The following is a 21,142-nucleotide window of genomic DNA, read 5'->3' as shown; positions in this document are numbered from 1 at the left end:
TTTACGGCATGAAATTGTAGACCTAGTTTGGTAAATGAACTCCTAATGAATCTAGTGTAGTGCAAACTGTGTACGCGGAAATTGATTGCGATGTACAAAGTTCCCATGGCTGAGCATTGTCATTCTCTGTTTAAATTGTGAGGTTTTGTAGTTCTGGTTGCTGAAATACTCGGAGCTTTTTCAATATATTTAAAGATATAAATAGGTATTTCAGAAGTTGATTTGTCTCAAACTGGGTAAGAATTCTGATAACCCCTCCCCGCCCCCCATGACTTCGTATAAATCGGAGGCTGTTTCTACCATAGAGCTTTAATTCTATGAATCAGATTGCAGTTGTGTTACCAATACTCGAATGTGTGTAAAAGTAAAGGAGCAAAGCAAAAATTATCTAATGTTCATTGTGATTATAAATTACAATTTAGTCAGGTAAATTAGGTAATTAAAATCAGTCTCATGAATGGAAAGCGTGTTTATGTTTAGGAAGGTTAAATTCCGTAATTTGTCACTCAGTCCAAAAATTACATAAAATTCATTTTTACCCCAAATATCTTGGTTGAATATGGAAACTTTAATCACAGCTGTCATTGATAATGCCTGCCTTCATCCACAAAACAATACTATGCATCTTTATCATGGGTTTAGTTGTTCTGTTGCTTAGTGTGGTGCTGCACTTTTTTTTTCTTTTTTTTTTTTAAACTTTGCTTGTCAAGGAGAGTGCTGTTGTGGAGAACAAATAGTGATGACTATTTATATAATAAAATTTTAAGATCTTCTGATTCGGGAGTGTGCAGTTTCTGTGTTTCCTCCCACCTTTCAAGGTGAGTAATAAATTTATTTTTGGAACGTAGAATTCTAAAACACTGAATAATTCAGCATCAAATCTATTGCGTGAAAGGCTTTAGACTTTGTCTAAAGTTCCAGTAAGTAGTAAGATGTAAGATGAAGTGGTTACCGAGCACCTCTCTTGTGCATAAACTTAAGTATGGCTGCAAAGCCTGTTTCTGCTTGGTCAGCTCTTCCTTTTTAGGGGACGAAGAGTGATGCATTTCTCTGACAATTTTTAAAAAGGGAGTGGTGTCCTGTAAGTATAAGAATTTCCATTTCTGCGAAGTATTTAGAACAACAGTGTCACCATCTGCAATGGTGCTACAGTTTAAACATACCTTTCTCACTTCTAATTACTGAGAACTGGAAGTAGTCTACAGCAAAATTGCTAACTTTAAGTGCCTTGGGTAATGTAACATGTAGTCACATCTAATTAAAAGGTATTATTATGGAAATTAGTTATTGGACTGTATATCCTGAGGATCCTTTGTTACTGGAATATGAGTTTAATGATGTAAACTGTGAGGCTTGGAGTGCACTGGTGGAACCTACGATTAGGTTTTGGAGACTGATGTACACACAGCACAACTTGTTAATTTCCTAGGTAAATGTGTCACGATTCCCAAGTACAGCATGGAATTGAACAATTTTTACACATCTCCTGGTGTTACTGAAACTGATGCCTTGTCACTGTTCTGAAAGCCTCATCTTGGTGAATAGGGTGAAACAGATTATTCACTATCTCACTTAAGCATGCCTGCTATTAGATTGTTCATGGGATCTGATTTCCTGAAAGAGTTTCTGTTAAGAATCTTTCAATTACTGTTTAAAGGTTTTTATGACCACTTAAAGGAGGGAACTACCAAACTGTACTGTGGGCCTTTAAATCATTGCAAATGGGCCTCTAATGATAACAGAGATTCCTATTTTAAAACCATGAAATTGTTAATTTGTCTATCTTTACAGCTTTCTCACTTAGGTTGATAATTCTAAGCAATTTAAAATCCAATTATTTCCAAAATATGACAGTAATTAGATTAGTGTTTTTACATGAACAGAACATGTAGCATAAAATTCATTTTGAGGGATATTATTTTATAGTTACTTGAAATGAAATTGAAACTACCCTATTAAGGTTTTCTTTAAACTTCTGGCATGAGGAGAAGGGTTAATGTTTAAAACAATCTTAAATGGAAAGCAAATGTAACTGTAATGTGTAGTTTATATTAGTATGTATAAAAAGCATTGAGAAGGCAGAAGTGAAGCAAATAGTCCAAATTAATGTAGTACAAATAGAAGGATTTCTGTCCTGTTAAGTGAAGATAGAATAATGCTAATTAAACATGTTAAAATAACGAATTGCTGTTTCAATAAAGATCTAAAGTTAATATTCATATAAACAAGTACAAAATTTATAAGGAGAGAAAATGAGACCAGAAACTGTGTGGGGGGTGGAGAATGACAAAAACCCAAAATGTTTTTCACCTTGAGTATGCTTGACAAGGCATGGCTTTTGTCTCTGATAACTGATAAGGTCTCTGCTTTGTTGTTGTGTGTTCTTGTACCTCCTGTCTGCTGATCCAGCTCGCAGTGTTGTCAGCTCAGTGAAGAATGTCAGTAGACTGGAGCAAAAGGGGCATTAAATGGTTGACACTGAGAGATGGCAATAAATGACATGGGAGCTAAATATATATGTTTATGACATTCTAGCAGCTGGCTTAAGTCCTGCTGTTTGTTGCTTGGGTATACTAGCCTTAAAAAGGAAGAGAATGCATTGTAGCACGAGGAAGAAAAAAAAACAGCTGGTGCCTTATCAGTCAGCCCTAATGACAGAGAAGGTTAAAGAGTGGAAAGGACAAGCTTTGGAAGAGTACTTTTATCAGTAACGTAAAATTCTTAATTTTATAAAACTAGTCTAAAACTTTGCAGTTTTCCATGACTTGTTCAGTGCAAAAAGAAACAAATACTTCATTTGCTGTCCAAAGAAAGTTATTTTAAAAGTTAACTTATTTACTTTTGATTCAAGTAGTTTGTTAGATGATTTTACAGTAATGTTCTTTTAACGTTTTCTTGCTACCTAATGAGACTCTTTAGAAACGTTTTGATACTTGATTGTATCTTGCAGTTTAATACTCAATTTAGAAAAAAATATTTATTTTTGTAATAGATGAAAGCATGAATGCTCTCTAATGATACAAACTTTATATATCTTAAGCCCCCCCCCCCCCTTATTAGAGATGTAGAAAAGTATCATGTGATTTCAATGTGATTTAAATGTGGTTTTATATTTGATGCTTTTTCAAAATGAAAGTTTGGAAAAATGACTGTTTAATTGCTTAAAAGCCTTGTATTTGGTATGTAACTTATAACTACATCTAATTCTTTTACATGCAGTAAAGACTGTTAGAATGGAAGCTTCAAATGAGTCTAGCACCTTAGTTGGGAGATTAATCCTGCTTGATACTGTTTTCTGCTTCTTGTTGATTGAGGTTTCTACTGTTTCTTCTCAAGAACTTGTTTAGTTCTTGAACCCAAACTTGATTGTTTCTACTGGCTTACAACTGTCAGGTGACCCAAAGAGAAGTCAAGGGCAGAACCTCATTTATGACTCCTCAACAGGTAAACTAGTAATGAACAAGCCTTTCTGTCCTCTTTCATATCCATAAGTGTCTGTGTTGGCGGGGCACCCTAGAGGCGGTTCTCTGCTGGCTTTAACAGGTGAGAAGATATGGGCCCAGCCTTTCCCTGAAATAAGCTGTGGGCTAAAGAGAGTGAAACTGTGCTCCAGCCTAAAACCCTTTAGTGGATGACTTTGACGTTCCCTTCCTTAAAGTTTGTTGGAGTGTTTGTAGCATGGAGGCATAGTCCAGGAGCTTAGTGGCAGCTTTTAGAAGACTGCAGTAATGATAGATGAGTCTCATTTGTCTTAGTGTTAAGAGCTGATTTTTTTTCCCATGATAGGAGAAGCTGCTTCTTGCTACGATAGTACTTATCAGAGTGGTTTTCTATCAATTTGAGATGCTTTTGCATTAATTTATTGTCTTTGTATGTGTTTATCTTTTCTACCAGGAGTACTAAAATAAGTATGCAAAAGTTCAGGTGGACTGTACGTAGCACAGTGATGCACCAGATATGGTTTTCAGGCCTTGAGTAAAAGAGATTAGAGAGATTTGAGCTTCTTTGCTCAGGGAATTTGATGTATTATGTTTAGTCAGATTTACTTTTTTTATATACCTTGGTATAGAGGGATTTATGGCTGTGGAGCTATATACTCATTTGAAAGTCTACTCTTGCATTTAGTACATGATACTGTTTATGAAGTGCTGGTTACCTTTTGAATTAGTCCAGCAGCCCATTGTGGATCTCTTGTTTTGAATCCTGTAAGTTTTTTCGGTCAACACAAATATTACCTATGTGTGATACATTGATCAAAAATGTCGGAATAAATACCAGCAAAATTGTAGCTAGCTTAATAAACTTGTGTTTATTCCTGCTACCTGTCTTATGCAAATACCGATTATTTATAGTATTAGCTGTTTTCCAAGTGATTTTTTAATTCTGTACAGTAAGAAACAGAAGCACACAGCTTTTATAGTTTTGTGATAGAGGTCAATAATTTAGGAGTTTATTCTTTAATTTTTTTTCTCAAACTTTGTAGTTCATTTATCTGACTTCTGCTTCTGTTTAAAGCAACTTAAGCAGCGCAACTTCTGCAGCGTTTTAAAGTTTCTTAACTTTTTGGTAATGTAAGGTCTTTGTAGCAGAAGTGTATAATTCATTTTCACAAAAAATGCAGATGTCCCTTTTGGTTTGTGTGGATTACTTTCTAGGTTCCATCTGAAGGTCATATTATGTAATGCCAAAATTATATGTTGGAGGTGTAATTTTGTTGCAGAAAACTGAAAAAGTAAAAAAATATCCTTATACAATCTTAGGACAGTAAAACTCCTTAGTAATCACTTAATTTTAAACTAAAAGGTCAATGACCTTCAAATTAGCCAAAGAATTTGTGAACAAATGATGTTAGCTCTTTATCAGCTAACCTGGCAAAACAGTGCCCTTGACATGAAAGATACTATAGCTGTGTTAGCGTATGATTTTTTTTCATCTTTCCTGCCTTTGATAACACCTGTACACGTGTTATATTTTGTGGTTGATTGTGTGGATGAAAATTATGCTGGTATACAAGATAATGAGAAATAGATCTTGAAGATTTTGATTTTTGGATGTACAGGAATTCCTACATCCTGAATGCTTATAGCTGTGTTGTGGTAAGTTCTGACAGATACCTAGTTGAAACAGATAGCAAAGGAAACTGTATGTATGCTTCTCTGACTAGTTGTAATGCTTCAGTTAATTATGTTTAGCTATTGCTGAGCTTCTTGGGTCACATGCATTAGACTTTCTGTGCTAAAAATTGTTATTTAGATAAATTTCTGACTATCATGATAACATTTTTTTTTAAAAAATTTGAACATCTGAATGAAACACTGAGTATTTAATCTGAATACTTGATAATTTACTCAGATTCTCTTACCCAATTCAAGTTAAGAATTTGTAGGAAAAAGTTGCATGCTTTAGTGTGTTACTTTTTTGTTAATTTGTTTTGTTTTAAAGAAATCGGTGCTCTGGGATTCTTTTTTTCTGTAATAAAGAATGCCCTATTACCATTATTAAAATGACCTGGAAAGCTAGCCTGATTTTTTTTCTCCCTTCCGTTAATATAGATCCGGTCCATTGTATTTACATGGGGTTTGTAAAGCTGTCAGTTAAACAAGCTCTCAAAGCCTTCAGCATAGAGGTTATTAGAGGTGAATAATGTGGATTTAAAAGATTTAGTAATTCATTCTAAATCCCAGCTATATTTTTAAATGCATTTTTATTTTTTGCCTTTTTTTTTAAAGGAGCATTTTAAGCATTAGGTTGCAGTCTGCTGAGTATATTTTATTGACATCACATGGATAATCTAGTTTGTCTAGTTTACAGCTGCAGTGATCAGAAAAAGATTCTGAGCTTTTTGAATGATCACCAGTGGCTGATATTCTGTTCAGTCAGAAATGAATGTAAATAATCTGAAAATTGGTAAGTCAGCTCTAGCAATAGAACTAACCTTGCAGGATTGTGGTATCTTTAGATGGAATAAGTTGATATTTTTATTTTAAGATGGTTATGTTCTTTAACGTTGCTTGCTGTCTTGGATCTTTAACTGTACAATACTGCTTCATAAAAACAATTTAGTTTTTTATTGTAGCAAGCAATATGATTATTAAAATCTATCACCTAACTAAAACAACCTCAGTTCTCTGTCCGAGGTTACATGGTGTGCTGTTTATTTTGACATATTCCAGAACACAATTTGAAGCAGTTCTTAACTTGTTAAATAATGTTATGTTGCCAGACTACAGGTACTAGCAAAGAGTTTTGATCAGCCAACTGGTAGCATGTGCATATTCACTGAAGAGATTTTAATTCTGAACATAATGTTAACTATTTAGTGTCTGAATTCTGCTGATGCCATTGTACTGGCTTTCTGGATGAAGTGAGTTAGAGGTTAAACAGCGTGGAGGAGGACTGACTCATGCATGCCATGCAACATAAATACCCCCATTCTTAGAACTGAGACTTAAGGTGTTCTCCCCTGACCCAAACAGTGCTCACTAGTGAGCTTGAAAAACTTTCTGGAGGTCTTTCTCCTTTCTGGAGATCTCGTGGAATCTGTACTGTTATAGTTGACTTTAAGTTGTGCTTAAAAAAAAATCAACTAATTTAAAGGAACTTAAAATGTTACCAAAATTACTGCTACAATAACTGCATTATGTAATACCTAAGTTAAATGCAGATCTGGGAAAGAGTAATAGATGTAGGCATTTGTATCAAGAGAACTCATTTACTATTTTTCTTTACTACCTGAGTTTTTCATTGTAACCTCTGAAATGCATAATATGCAAAACCTCTGCATTAATATGTTATTTTCGTACTCCTCTGGATGCTAATATTTTTGTCTAGTATCACAGACTTCAAACCACTGAATGTTAATTTGTTCTCCTGCTGCAGAATTACTATATGTTTTAGTAATATATAACCATTATGTTCATATCTTCTATTTTTGCAATAATAAATATTTTACTTCCAGAAGTTTTTGAACTAGACTAAGCTTTTCTTACTCCCACAATAATTATCAGTTCTTGTATCAGAGTAACAAGATGAGTTACTCTCTGGTTTTGATGTAGAAAAGTGATTATGGTCACTGAATTAGGAACACCCCCAAAAATAATCCCATAATGTGTGTTAAAAAGTTAAACAATGAGCCAAATAAAAGATGGAACCGGTCTTAGTGAGTTACATATGCCTTGAAAATTACACGCCATTTACTAAACTCATAAAAAACCCCTTTTCATTATCTCCTTTTTTCACCAGTGATAAAGATTTTGCTGTTTTCTTTGTGACAACTCAAATTTTAGAGAATTTTAACTACTTTGAATATTTTTAGCTGTAATGACGATTTTATTAAATGTTGGGGATTAAATTTCTCATGCTTGGAATAATATTGAAGATATTTCATATGGTGTGCTAGAGGTTTTGGGTCTGTTTATCCAGCACAAAAGTACCTAATGTTCTGAGGGTTGATATTCAGTATTTTTTTTCTCTCATACCTTAATAGGTTTATTTTTGTGTTTAAGTGATGAAGAGTTTATTTCATGATAACTTACATGTTTAAGTTTCTTACAGCAGAGCATTTCTGATTTACTACTTAACTTCATCGCTTAAATGCTTCAATAGTTCTTATTTAGGTTTGATTATAGTATTAGAATGACGTATGTCAGATACACCCAGCAAATATAAGTGGATATATTTGACATAAGCAGATTATACATGTCATGCTGGTATCCACTACATATGTACTTTGGCATTTACTTGGTTATTTTGCTTAGAAAACATGCTGTGTTAAGGGATAGAGGGAATGTATTTCATGCATTGTCTGCAGCCTGTCTTCTATTATCAGTAGGTGTTTTTGAAAGAGACTTCAGGAAGAAACTTCACTGTTTTCACTAGCAGTCTTAGTAGCTTAGTAGCTACTTGAAGTTAGTTTGTATGTAAGAATTAATTTCTATATGTGGTTACTATTGGCTATGTTCATTGTATTGACAATGATAATACCATCTGCTTTGTCAGCTTCCTCTCCCTGTAAAATCTCATCAGATAGTCTGTTTTTCCTTAACTATTCAAAACATCTGCCAAATTCTGCCAGAGTGTATTTAATCCTCAAAATACATGCTAATGCAGTTAATGAAAAAATTTGCAATTTCAAAATTATTTTATTTCTGAAACATTGTACATTTCCCACTTGATTTCTTAAATGTGTACAAGTGGCTGTATATGTACACTTTTCATTCTTTGTTTTCAGTTAGTCTATGGTGTGGTCACTGAGTAAGCTGTGTATATGACGCACTTGTTTTTATTTGGTAGTAATTCTTACTGCTGCTTTTTTTCAACTTAAGCTGTGTCGCTGTTTTCTGTTGTGATGACTGTGGTGTTGAATCACTGGAAATACTTAATAAGGCATGAAATGTATCAGAGGTTTTCTATTCATGAAAAAAGAGACTTTCTATTTCCTTAATCACCACCTAACAAATACCTAGTGGTATCATCTTCTGTGCTGGATGAGATAGTGGCCATAGTTGGAAGTATTTCAATAAGATATTTTGACTGAAAAAATGGGAGTGGGCTGTGAATTAACTGAAAGGCTATGTCTTTAATCAATTCTGCTGTTATCTTACTGTTTGTGGCAAATTTATTCATGGTCATTTTGAGTAAAGAAAAAAAGATAGGTGTACATGTTAGTTCTCTTGAAAGTACGTCTATGTTTGTGTTTGTATATAGATGTATATAATACCCATCACCGCAGCTACTCTTGTTAAAAAAACAAAAACAAACAAACAAAAAAACAAAAAAAAAAAAAACAAAACAAAACAAAAAAACACCACACAAACAACCAACCAAAGCCCAACTTTGTCATGAAGTTGTCATTGTGAAAACAGGTATTTGGTCATGCTACATTAATTGAATAAATATTGGAAAACGTTACTGCTAGAAAGCGTATTCAGTATAACGTTGGGTAAATTGACCATTTAAGTTATTTCTATTCTCCTATAAAACGTTTCAGATTGAAATTCTGAGAAAGTAATCTCAAAGCTACCTATCCATAACATGCTACAAGTTGTTTTCTTTATTAAACACTAAACTACCTAACTCAAAATATACTATCTTATGTTCTTAAGGTTTAATATGCTATATTTTGTTTTCCTGTACTTCAAGTGGGTTTATTCTTGTTTCAAGTTACAGGCTTTTAGAAGTCTAATTGTTCATATATCTGATGTTTATGTTGATCTATAACTCAGCTTAAAGCAAATCAAGCTATTTCTAATAAATGCAGAAATATTTTATGGAAAAATAACATTACTAATATCATAAAACAATGTTCCTTTAAAAAAGAAAATTATAAAAAAACCTAACCATGAATTTGCTAATTTTGGTGGGTCAGTGAAAGCTTTTTTTTTAGATTCAGAGCCTTGTCTTCTGAGTGTTTATATGTGTTGTCAGCATAGTGCTATTTTTTATCTTCCACAGGAGTATTTCCAAATTGTTTGCATGTAAATATGTTTCAATTAAATGCATTAACTGCTTTTCTTCATCAAAAACATGCGTGAAAATAAATACTCTAATTGTAACTTTAAAAATTTATTTAATACTTAGGAGTAATGTTAATATTGCTCACAAAGGGTGCTCACGTTTAACAAACATCATGAGTGTAATACATATTCATCATGGTTTCTTTTGAATGTCTTTCTCTTCTTGCTGCTGTTCCTTTGTGTGTCTTCGTTACTTCATTTCCACAGCGCTTCAGCCTGTAACTCTGTCAGATTAAGTTATCACCCAAATGGTTGTGGAATTGGGGCTGTGCTGATCTGAAGACATAGAAAGTTCCCTCCAAGATGGCTAAACTCACCATTAGCATTCTTGCTTAAGCTAAAATTACCAGATGTTCTCCATTATAACATCCAGTTTTCAGCTGCTTCTTAACCTTTACGTATTTTAACCACTGAACCATGCAGAGTTTCAGTCTTCAGCTGCTTTTTATTTGATGTGGAAAAACATATGAAAATGAAGTGAACAGGAAATGCTGTTCTCCATGTCTTTAAATGCAAACTAAAACACCAGGACATTTTGAACCATGTTTTTGGGATGCTATTTAATCTATTAGTATACAATCTGAAAAGCTGATAGGCGTATGGGAAAGGGTGAATATAAGATACAGTTTTCTGTCTTCATGAAAATCTACTCACAGCTGGCAGTTATGCCTAGCACTTAACTGAGCTGTAAAATAAAATACTGTAATTGGAAAAAAATACGAATAAGGGAAGGGCTAAAAGAATTAAATAACATCATCAGGAGTGGACATTTATGGTTACAAGTACTCAGTTGTAGTAATTACAATGGGTTTTTAAGGAAATCACAGGATTTATGTGATTTTTCTAAGTTGGAGATCAGAAGGTGAGACCAAATGCAAGATGACTAGAAACATAGACATATTACAAAGCATTTCTTGTGGATCATTGATAAAGAAAGGGCTGTCTGTGTGTTTAGAATTTTTACTGAATTTAACTGTATGTTATTATGTTTTAAAGTATTCTTAGTTAAAGTCAAGGTGAGGCATGTTTTTGGAATAATGAGCAGCTATTGAGGTTTTCTTGAGATTTTCCTTAAAATTGTTTAGACTGAGTATAAATTGTTTGTACTCAAATACACATTGTATCTGAGGAACATACAAGCTTTCTAAGACTTTTCTTGATTTCTTTACATTGAAATAGACTTTAAGAATAGTTTGTTTTGGCTTTTTTCCAGTGATAAGTAGCTACCTCTGCAAATTCAATGTATAGTGAAGTCATTGGAACATTTGCTAATAAGATGGCGGAATAAATTAGTTTTTAACTGAGCAAAAGAATTGTTTAACCAAATACATGTGCTGTAGTAATGAAGGAAAGATTATTTTTTTTTTTCATCAGATAAATTAGATCTTTACATATCTTACTTTCAGGTTTCAAAGGGAAACAAAATAAAACAGGTACAATAATAGTATGAAATTTAGTAGTACTGGACTCCCTCAGGTTCATCAGATTTTAACTTGCATGGAAAGTTTCTTAAACAATGCATTTTTCCTATACACTGTAAAAATCAGACACACTTTTTTGCAACCTCTTATTCATCAGCAGTTTTGAGTCTTTAGCATAGTTAGTTCTTATTTTCCTTTGCTACTTTTGTTCTGGCTGTGGGAACTGGTGAGGCATAGGTCTTTAAAAGCACCTAGTCTGATTGGGAAATAGTTGTTCTATGCATAGGGAATACAAGCTGTTTTTATCAGGGAATTTCTGATGATGTGGACTTGTTAGGTAGGACACCAGGTAGAAATTCTGTCAGCTCTTGGGAGTGTCAGTTGCTGCGAAGTAATCATTCATATCCCAGAGTAGGAGGTTTAGAGGAACTTTTTTCCTAATATGTTTGTTTCTGCTTAAACACCTTCGGTAACAAAGATCCTCATGTAGAGTCACCCAACATGTGCTGTCTGTCCTTTTTCTTGAGAGTGTGTATTTTGGGCATCTTCTCAAAGAAAGACAACAAATGTTTTGCTATAGAATCTTGCTGGTGTGTGTTTTGTACGTGCTGGAAACTTTAAGCTTGTAAGATTAGCAAGCAAAGGGAATGTGAGTGATGATGCAGAGAAACAGGCAGAAAGGGAGAGCAACGTGGTGTAAATGGTTGGCACTTCAGCACTTGAGCCTCCACTAGATACTCCAATTCTTATCTTTTTATGAATATTTTTAGTGTTGTATACTTTCTGGTTCCCTCCACTGTTGCTAAAATGTAAAGGATTCTAGGTGGTGCATAGGCTGCTTTTGTGTTTATGCGTGCCACAAACCTGTTCTTCTGGAGGTTGTTTCTTGAGTTCAAATTTTGAGTTTGGGTAGGAAGGTTTGAGTACACAAAAATAAAACTTCAGCTTTTCCCAAAAACCAGGAAAATAATTGTGATGGAATACCGTGAGTGAAAATGTGAGACATGTAAAAATATATTGAGTATAGAGATACATTAATTGTTGGGAAAGGAGAGACTAACTTGATGGAGGAAAGTGAAATATTTCATTGCTTTTTCTTATTGTTAATGTAGAAGCAGTTAACCTTAGCATGGGTCACTTCTGCATAATTTTTAACATATTCTTTAATTCCATCATGTGTGAGATTGGATACATTCAGAGTGCTGCAGTCTTAAATTTGTCAAACTGATTTGTGAACCACTGCTGCTTATTTTCTAGCAATTCACAGAATCACAGACTGTTAGGGGTTGGAAGGGACCTTGAAAGATCGTCTAGTCCAACCCCCCTGCCAGAGCAGGACCACCTAGTGTAGGGGTGAGTTCAGTTGAGGTGAGGTGAGTCCTAGAGGATTAGACAAGTGCAGAGTGAGAAAGCTGTACGAAATTATAAGGAAATATTCTTAGCTTTGTTTCTGTACAAATGTTAGGACAAGCAGTATTCCTGAACACAGCTGTGTTATTTGTAGGGAAACACAAGGTGATGAAGAAGAATGTGATTGGGTGAGAGTATGGGACAAAGGGCATGAGAAATCTAGAGTTAAATGTGGTAAAATGGTCTTTTGAATTTGTCAGATGTATTTGGTTCCACTAATTGTGTTTGATAATCTAGTCGGCCTGGCAGGTGAGAGATGCAGTAGCCACTGATGACTAGATTCTGATAAAACTTTTGAGACTGTCCAACCAGAAGGCTTAGCCTACACTGTATTCTGCCTGAGTTGTGGTCTGCTGGTCACTACTCTCTCTAGCTGATAGGAGAGTCACAACTGTGTTTTCCTATGGAGCTCTCAGCTAGGGCTTTGAGATGGTAGCCTGAGGAACTGAATAGTGACAGTGATCCATTAGTACAGAAGCTTGGGAATAGTCTGTTCAAGCAATAATTGCCTTAAACTATGATAATTGATTACTGATGACTCAATTAAGACTGCACCTCAGGTGGGGTTTTGCAGAGTTCTCCTTCAGCTTGGATCACTAACACATTCAAGAATAATTTGGTTGGTGGGATAGAAAGTACGCTTAGAAAACAATTAAGTCATACCAAATGCTTTTAAAGATGGAATTAAAATTCAAAACTTTCTTGAAATTAGCGTGCCTAAAGTCAACAATGTGGAATCCATTACACAGATGTAATGTGGTGTTGTAGAGGGGCATAGAAGTTGCATAGGAATACAAAACTGGGGAAAACTGGCAAGACAGAGGTAATTGAGAAGAGTACTTGGGGTCGACAAATGTTGCTCCAAACACAGGAACTGAATTTTTTGGGGGAGGGAAGGAAGCTGGGATGTGCTAACAGGAATGTGGTTTGTAAAATATAATTGTTATGAGTAACTTAACCTTGTTGAGGTTTCAGTTGAAGTATTGCCTTATCCAGGCATCCTGCTTTAAGAAACGAACAAGTTGGAGGGCCCAAGTGAGGTAGCAAGAACAGTCAGTTTTAGAAAGAATACCTATCCAAAAAAGGTTCAACATGTTAATGCATAGGGTTTGGAAAGAAAAGACAGGGGATTGAACTACCTTGGAACACTTTATGAAGGCTCTTTGTAAGGAGAACGTTCTGGAAATAGCTGGAAAAGAAACTGGCTTAACATTTAACAGAATGCATTGCAGTTTAAGTCAGCAATTTCTTAACTAGAAGCTGCAATTCAAAATAGTGTTCAGACAACATGAATAAAGTTGCAAGCTTGAGAGTAATACAAATGCCTGCTTTTTTTCTTAGCATCATAAGTTGTTCTATTTAAATTTTTTATCCAAATTGCCTTATCTTAAAATTTGATTATTCGTTTAACCATGTTTCAAGTTAATAAAACATTAGAAGCTGCTGTTTTTCTTGAGAGATAAAGAATTTAATGATAGTAACCTTGTATGCCGGTTAGAAGAGTAGTTGAAAGTCAGATTTGCAATATTATTTTAGCTTCAGCAGTGGAATTTGATAGATATCTGAAGTTTTAGTATACAGTAAGTGTGATTGTGGAGAACGGCAAGTAAGGTGCTGTTTATGTAAGATAGTGGTATGATTTTGGTATTAAGCATGAAATGTGTAACAAATGGAGGCTTGTGATGGTATTTTAAGGTTGAACTTTATCACTTATAGCTGGTTCCTTGCTTTATCCAGTCTTAGTGAATCTTCCTTAATTTTATCTGATTCACTGTTTGTGAATGCATTCACAAGTGCCTTTAATCTTTATTTTCCCCCCTCTGACAGTTGATTAGACTTCATAATATGTCTTTGTTTTTTGTGCTTCAAATACTAAATGATTTTGGGAGTGTATCTTCCCTATGAACAGTTTAGCTGTTGTTAAACACAATTATTTTTGTTGAAGAACTTCAATTTGCTTCTGTTCGTAATTTCTGCTCACTCCTAAATAATTTCTGGTCTTCGCAGTTTTATAAGCATTTCAAATATGTTGAATTGTACTCAAAACCAATTTTAATTAGCTGAGGAAATGAAAGCCAACAACTTCTTCATAATTCTATTGAATAGCTTTGTTTACCAGGATCTAAAATATCCAGATTTCTATCCTTACTGCAGAGTTTGTGTTCTTTTAATATCATCTTTGAATTTAATCTTCAGTCTGAAATTTCTAGGTTTATGTATCCTTTGAGCCTGGTGCTTCATCTTTGCACTGTAGTTGTCACAGGGTACTGCTATATGTTCTTAATGCTGCCTTCACTTAGCGCTTTTTTATTTATGTCATAGTTTCCAGAATGTGTGATAGAAAATAATGAAAGGGAAAAACCCTGGAAAATAACTAGGAAATAATGTTATGTATGGCTAAATCGTGGTATTTCTGTGTTAAGCATAGGCAGGGGTTTGTCTGCTGATACTGAGGTTAGGCAGCTAAACATGAAATACTTGCTCTATTTGTGTGCACAAAAAATGATGTGTTTTTGTCATGTGTCTGTATATACATATATATCTGTACACACACACATTATAGATATGTTATTTGTATATGTGTATGTGGCAAATACAATGTTTTCCAGAAATATTGCCCGTGAAACCAAAGTGAATATGTAACAAGCCTCAGGTTTTTTTCCTGAAGGAAATGCTATGGCACAGGTAGATAAAGAAGAGTTTCTGTAGATGTGGGTGGACAGCCAGCAGTGTGCTGTCCAGATCGAGCCCACCAGAACAACACAGAAGGGTGAAGAGTGTTTTCTGCAGGCTCCTTAGCTGTACGCAGGGAGCAAATGAATAGTGGGCCTAGGAGCCTTTCCTGAGGGCCCTGTGCTATTGTGGGACTGGACCTACAACTGGCTCCTGATCAGTCCCACCATATGGAAGTTGTGTTCGTGTGTGGTCATGCAGCCGGAACCTGTGTGTTTCCATGATGTGATGCACATTGTCTTGCTAATGAGCATGTCTGGACATATTAGTGACCCCAGTGGTGAGGGAGGGTGGTTTGTAGTTTCTGTAAGAGCTCATACAACTTAATGAGCAGGAAATTAGGACTACCACTGCCCAGATGTTAAACTTAAAAGCCTATTTTCACCTGAAACCTGTATCCCCCAAAGTAGGGGTCGCATAAGTATTGAATGTATGAAAATAGTACTTAGCTCATTCTTAACCTCAGGTACTTAGTGTTCTGAACCGATAAACACTTGATGATATTTTAGAGACAGAAATACATCTTGTTAAATTTTAAATTAAGTTTCTTTACTTGCTTTCATAGAAATAATCCTTTTTTTTTTTCCCCCCCCAGTTTAACTTTGTTGGAAGAATCCTTGGGCCCAGAGGACTAACAGCTAAACAGCTTGAGGCAGAAACAGGATGCAAGATAATGGTCCGAGGGAAGGGCTCAATGAGGGACAAAAAGAAGGTAAGCTCTGGAAAGATAGTCTAGTTTGAGGCATAGTTTTGTTTCCTAACAGAGGGTAAACTCATGTCTCTCTTCTTTGTTGTGTTCTTACTATACACTTTGTCATTACCTAGTGTTTTTTACAGACTTAGTAAAGAAGTTAAATGTGCGTGCCCTGTAATGGTGTAATTGGGAGTCTAACTAGCAATTATAAAATATTTTTCAGTAATAACTAACTTCTAATTGTGTCATGTTTCTCAAGGTAAAGGTAAAAATTGAAGTTAACAGGTCTTCCTTAGAAAAATACGTTTAACTTTAAAGGTGTTCTTAATAACTTTCTTTTATTGAAATACCAAAATAGTGATTTGTGCAAGTAGTGTGGATTGAAAAAAAGTCTAATGTATTTCTGGGAGCAAATTCTGAGTGAACCAAGAAGCACTGTGTTTCTTGGATTTGTTTAGTTTTCAGGTGGATTTGCAATGTAATTAGGGCTGTTCTTTGCTCTGTCCAATAATATGCACGCTCTGCCCGTACAAATGGGGAAACTACACTTTTCAGGATAGAGCCATCCTGAATGTCAAGTTGCTCTGGTGCGAACTCCTGGAAGTAATTTCTTTTTGCAGGTTTATTTTCTAGTTATTTCCCTCTGCTTCTGGTTACTGCTGCTGAAGTTGCACTTGCATGTCCACTGCCCTTTTGAGATATGCACTTACTAGTAGTGTTTTCCTCTTTGTTCCCATAAGTATTATTTATTTTGGTTCGTTCTTTAGAAAAACCCATCTTTTCCTTATCTGATCAGCCACATAATACATTCTATTGATACATATGTAGCACATAACAATTAAAATAGAAAGGTAATGACTGTGTTACTTTCAAACTTCATTTGATGCCTGTTGTTTTCATAATCTTCTGTAATACTGTCATCACCCTTTCTCTTTAGCTATTTTGGATGTTTAGTTCGCCAGTTTTTGAAGAAAGATCTATTCTAACTTAGAGAGTTTTTGGTTGTCTAGGTTCTATAGAGGTAAGAGCATGATACTGTCTTGAACGCTGGATTTGTAAAGGTTTCTTTTGTTAATATTAGTTTGTGTCCTGAATTCCTTCTACCTCTTGGCTCGGGGAGAAAGGAGTTGTGCTGTTGCAGGGTTTTAAATTGTAAATGAGTAAATAGAACTTATATTGATATTTTTGTACAGGTTTTTGAAATACGGATTTCCTATTACTGGGGCATGGTAGGAGACATTAACATTTCTAAGTATTAAAATTTCAGCATGCTTCACCTGACATATCAAATTGGGTGGGCATAGGTGCTATATTTTGAAGCAAAGTGTACGGTTGCCAATCTGAAAACAATCTTAATTATATAGCTTTGTTTGTGACAATTTTTACATATTCTGTTGTATTCTTCAAAAAAAAACCAACCCATATATATCATGGGGCAGGAGATTTACTGAAAATATTGCCTCTGTTTAAGTTTGCAAACTTCACATAATTTTTATAAGAGAAGATTATTCAACCTACTCTTGAAAACTACCACTTTTTGACTGGTAGATTAATTAGATGTTAAGACTTCTGATTACATGTGTAACAAGGTAAATCTTACAATGTGGAATATACTAAAATTTAGTTTGCAATGAATGAAGTATCTAACTGTCAGTTCCAAAGAGAAATAATGATACCTTAAATGTGAGTACTTTTAAAAGTTCATCCAGCCTTTTTCCCATTTAAACATAATTTTAAAAGGCATTGTGTTTTTATCAATAATACAATTAATTTATGAGCAGAATTTAAGTTTGTTGCTGCACCCTCTGTGTTATAGGAATAGTAATTACAGGTTGGGGTAGCTCATCAGGAGGTAGGCTACATAACTTCTTTCTGAATAAAAATGTTAGTGCTGGTTCATTTATGTTCATTGATATCATAAGCTAAAACATTTAGGCATCTATTCTTCAGAAAGTTTGTAAGTGTAGATTAAGGCCCCAAGATTATGGTCCAGAAATAATGTCTCACTGTAAGTGGTGAACATACATGTGTGAAGATAGTCATTAACAATGATGCTCTGATACATCCTTAAAGTTTTGCAGATGGGCTTTGCTGTGTGGAAAAGCAGCTTAGTTGTGTTACCAAATCTATACTTCTAAACAGCTGCAGCTAAATAAAAAGAAAGAAAAAAACCTACATCTGAGGCCTCCATTTTTCTTCTAAAGAGACCTATTGCCCTGTAAATGTTGTTTGCAGACCTTTTCATTGAAAGCACTTAAAGATTACTTCAGATTTCTGGAAATTGCTGTGTGTTCCTTGGCCCACATGTCATAAACCTTCCTGCTCTGTCTCTTCCCTGTCCTTCTTGTTCATACTAGCCTGAACAGACACTAAAGTGGCCCAATGAATTCCACATCAGGTATGGTCACTGTTTTCCAGGATGTGACTAATAGTGCATTTTTGTTAGAGCTGTACAGCCTTCATTCTTTGAATACTTTTCATATTAGGGCCCACTGAAGACATGCCCAGCTACCAAAGACATTCTGTTTCTATGCTATCAGCAGGGCAGGCACTTAGGCACCAGTAGCCAGTGTAGCACATGTCCACGTACCATGTCCTTCGTTACTCTCTGCTGCCAGCTAGGATAAGCACATTCTCTGCAATGTTGTTGGTCACCATCATGTGTTCTGACCTATCCGTTTAGCATTCACGTAGGTCTTGGAGTCTCTGAAATGTCTCTTACAGGATCACAGAATGGTGGCGGTTGGAAGGGACCTCTGTGGGTTCTGTTGTCTTAAGCAGTGTCACTTAGAACAGATAGCCTAGGACCATGTCCAGGTGGCTGTTACGTTTAGTGTTCACAGCCTCCCACCACTGTGCTTCAAAAGCTGTCCTCTCCTGTGGGGAGTCTAGATAGCTTGGGCAGGTTTACTGCCTGGGGAAGTGGTATTTATGGACCGATTTCCCCCATTCTCCTCACTTTCTTTTTTTTTTTTTTTTTATCTGTTCGAAGGAGAACAGGCAGCGTGGGTTACTGAGTTTTGTCTTTGAGGAAAACCTTAGGGGAGCTGAGACCTGAGTATGAGTCACCAAAAAGGAAAGCTGTCTTCAACAAGGGCAAGTTCGTGTGGCAGATCAGCTAGAACTTTGTACACATTAAAAGCCACAAACTGATGCAGTCAGTGCTTCAGTGCCCATTACCTCTTCCAAGTTGTCTGTCTGATTATTTTTGGAGCGCAGGGTACTTGACCATTGATGATTTCAGGAGATAATACTACAGTTAGAGTTGAATATTAAATAGTTTAATATATTTGAATGATATAATAGTATAATATATTTGAATACAAAGTATTATAATGTTGGTTGTAAACCAGCATGGAGTATCAAATAATTTTCTTGATAAATCTGATTTTCATGCCATCCATTCCTAATCTTTGTATAGCACTTTTGCTTTCCTGATGTGATTGGTATTGGTCAGTAGTTTATCTTTTTCAGACTGCACTTTTTGTTGCAATACCGTTGTAGCTGCAGTAGGAAGAATTTCATAACCATTGGTTATGATGCAGTTTGTGATGCGTCCCAATAAGATGTTTCTTCTAAAAATAAAGGTTTGGAAGCTGTGTTCAAGACATGGTGATCACAAACAAAAGTAAGAATGAGTGACACTTACCAGTCTGGAGAGTAAATATGCTTCTTGCTATTGGCTGTTGCTTCTTTTCCTGATGAATTATGCTTAGAGATGAACTCCTTAGTCTTGCAGTACAAGACAGCCAACTTCCTTGGCGGTCAGTACCTTTTAATGATAACCACCTTTTTTTTTAATGTTCTCAAGGGGCTCTTCTCTGCAGGTTCTTCTTCGAAATGCTAATGCACTTCGAAGTGTAAAATATGGAAGTAGTACCATTCTCTTGTGTAAGGTTAGGTTATGCTGATTTTTAAAAACACTTTCATCTAGGGTCAGCTTTATTTAGAAATCTGAGTATTCAAGATTTTTCCAGTTTTTGACTGAATTGCTTTGAAATTTGGAAGAGGTGAGAAAATGCAGGTTAATTTGTATGTTTATTTTGTAAGTATGTTTCATATCTGCAAACCTACCGCCCAGTGCGAGTTGTAAAAGAAACCTCATTGGATGTGGGAAGAAATTAATTACTAAACCAGTGTCAATCTATAATGTGACAGCTACATGGTACTAGATACCATCTCCTAGAGTAAACTGTCCATCTACTTTTCTCTTTCTACCTTGCTCTAGTGGTTGCAGAATCCAAGAGAAAATATGAAGACTGACGTGCTGGAAAAAAAACATCCAGATTTGCTCTGTAGAAAATTTTACTGTCCTATGTGAGCCTCTGAACAGAAGTAATGAATGAGAAATCTTTGTCACGTGGCCAAATCATTTGAACTAGCATCAAATCTTGAAACTTGCTGACAGATTTCCCACATAAGCAAAGGAGGTCCTCAAATCGTTTGTATCTGAGGCTCAGCTGGTAATCGGAACATCTCTTTAGGCAGCTTTAGACAAATTTAAAGCCAAACCTTGATTACTGAGAATATTGTGATTGGAGCCGGGGGGTACTTGAAGATTACTGGGGAGAGGAGAAGGGGTTGCAGGCATTCATCAGAAGTTAATGAATGTGTAGCTTTATTAAGACCAAGGCATTTTTTGCTTAGTCTGAAATTAGGTAGTGAAGAAAACTAGCAATTTTCAAACCAATCAAAAAATACTGCTTAATAAAAGGGAAGACTGTCAGTGATGGATAAGCAAAACATTGTGTTTTATCATCTTCCTTGTCTTATATGAATTCCATAAAACAGGCATTGACACACCCATAGGGAATCCGTTCTGTGCTCTTGAACACATTGACTGCCATTATCTCACTTAGAGGGGCCTGCTGGCTCGTGACAGTCTTGGTTAACTACATTGGTTTTTCCCGTTTCTTTCCACTTTTAGTCAAGAATCTTTTCTAGAACATTTTATGAGTAGAGGCCATCATATGTTTTTACTTCATGAGGAAGCATCTTGTGACACACAGAATTTTTTTTCTTGCAATCAGTTATTTCACAGAATCACAGAATGGTAGGAGTTGGAAGGGACCTCTGGAGATCATCTAGTCCAACTCTCCTGCCAAAGTAGGTTAGCCTAAAGCAGGTCACACAGGAATGCATCCAGGCGGGTTTTGAGTATCTCCAAGGAAGGGGACGTCACAGCTTCTCTCGGCAGCCTGTTCCAGTGCTCTGTCACCCTCAGAGTAAAGAAGTTCCTCCTCATTTCAAAGAGAAAGGTAGGCAGCTATGCAGTTCTAAATTTGAAGAACTCAATGCTTTCATCCACTGCAACAGCTTCAAATCTGTTGCACTTTGCTCCGTATTAGATTGTTTTAACTGATTTGTGG

General features: G+C 35.5%; 1 protein-coding gene across 4 annotated transcripts in view; it reads left to right on the top strand.

Moving 5' to 3' along the window:
- QKI (QKI, KH domain containing RNA binding) overlaps positions 1 to 21,142 on the top strand; it is a 165,626-nt gene that overhangs the window by 49,643 nt on the left and 94,841 nt on the right. For all 4 annotated transcript variants that reach the window (XM_086482373.1, XM_086482372.1, XM_086482374.1 and 1 more), the window contains exon 3: positions 15,675 to 15,791. In XM_086482373.1, coding sequence (XP_086338499.1) covers positions 15,675 to 15,791 — 117 coding nt within the window. The remainder of the gene's footprint in view (positions 1 to 15,674; positions 15,792 to 21,142) is intronic.

The sequence above is a fragment of the Leptosomus discolor genome, chromosome 2 (genome assembly GCF_034619465.1).
Source record: "Leptosomus discolor isolate bLepDis1 chromosome 2, bLepDis1.hap2, whole genome shotgun sequence".
NCBI classification, from domain to species: domain Eukaryota; kingdom Metazoa; phylum Chordata; class Aves; order Leptosomiformes; family Leptosomidae; genus Leptosomus; species Leptosomus discolor.
Note: the sequence above shows the minus strand (reverse complement) of the source record. Positions and strands in the feature narration are given on the sequence as shown.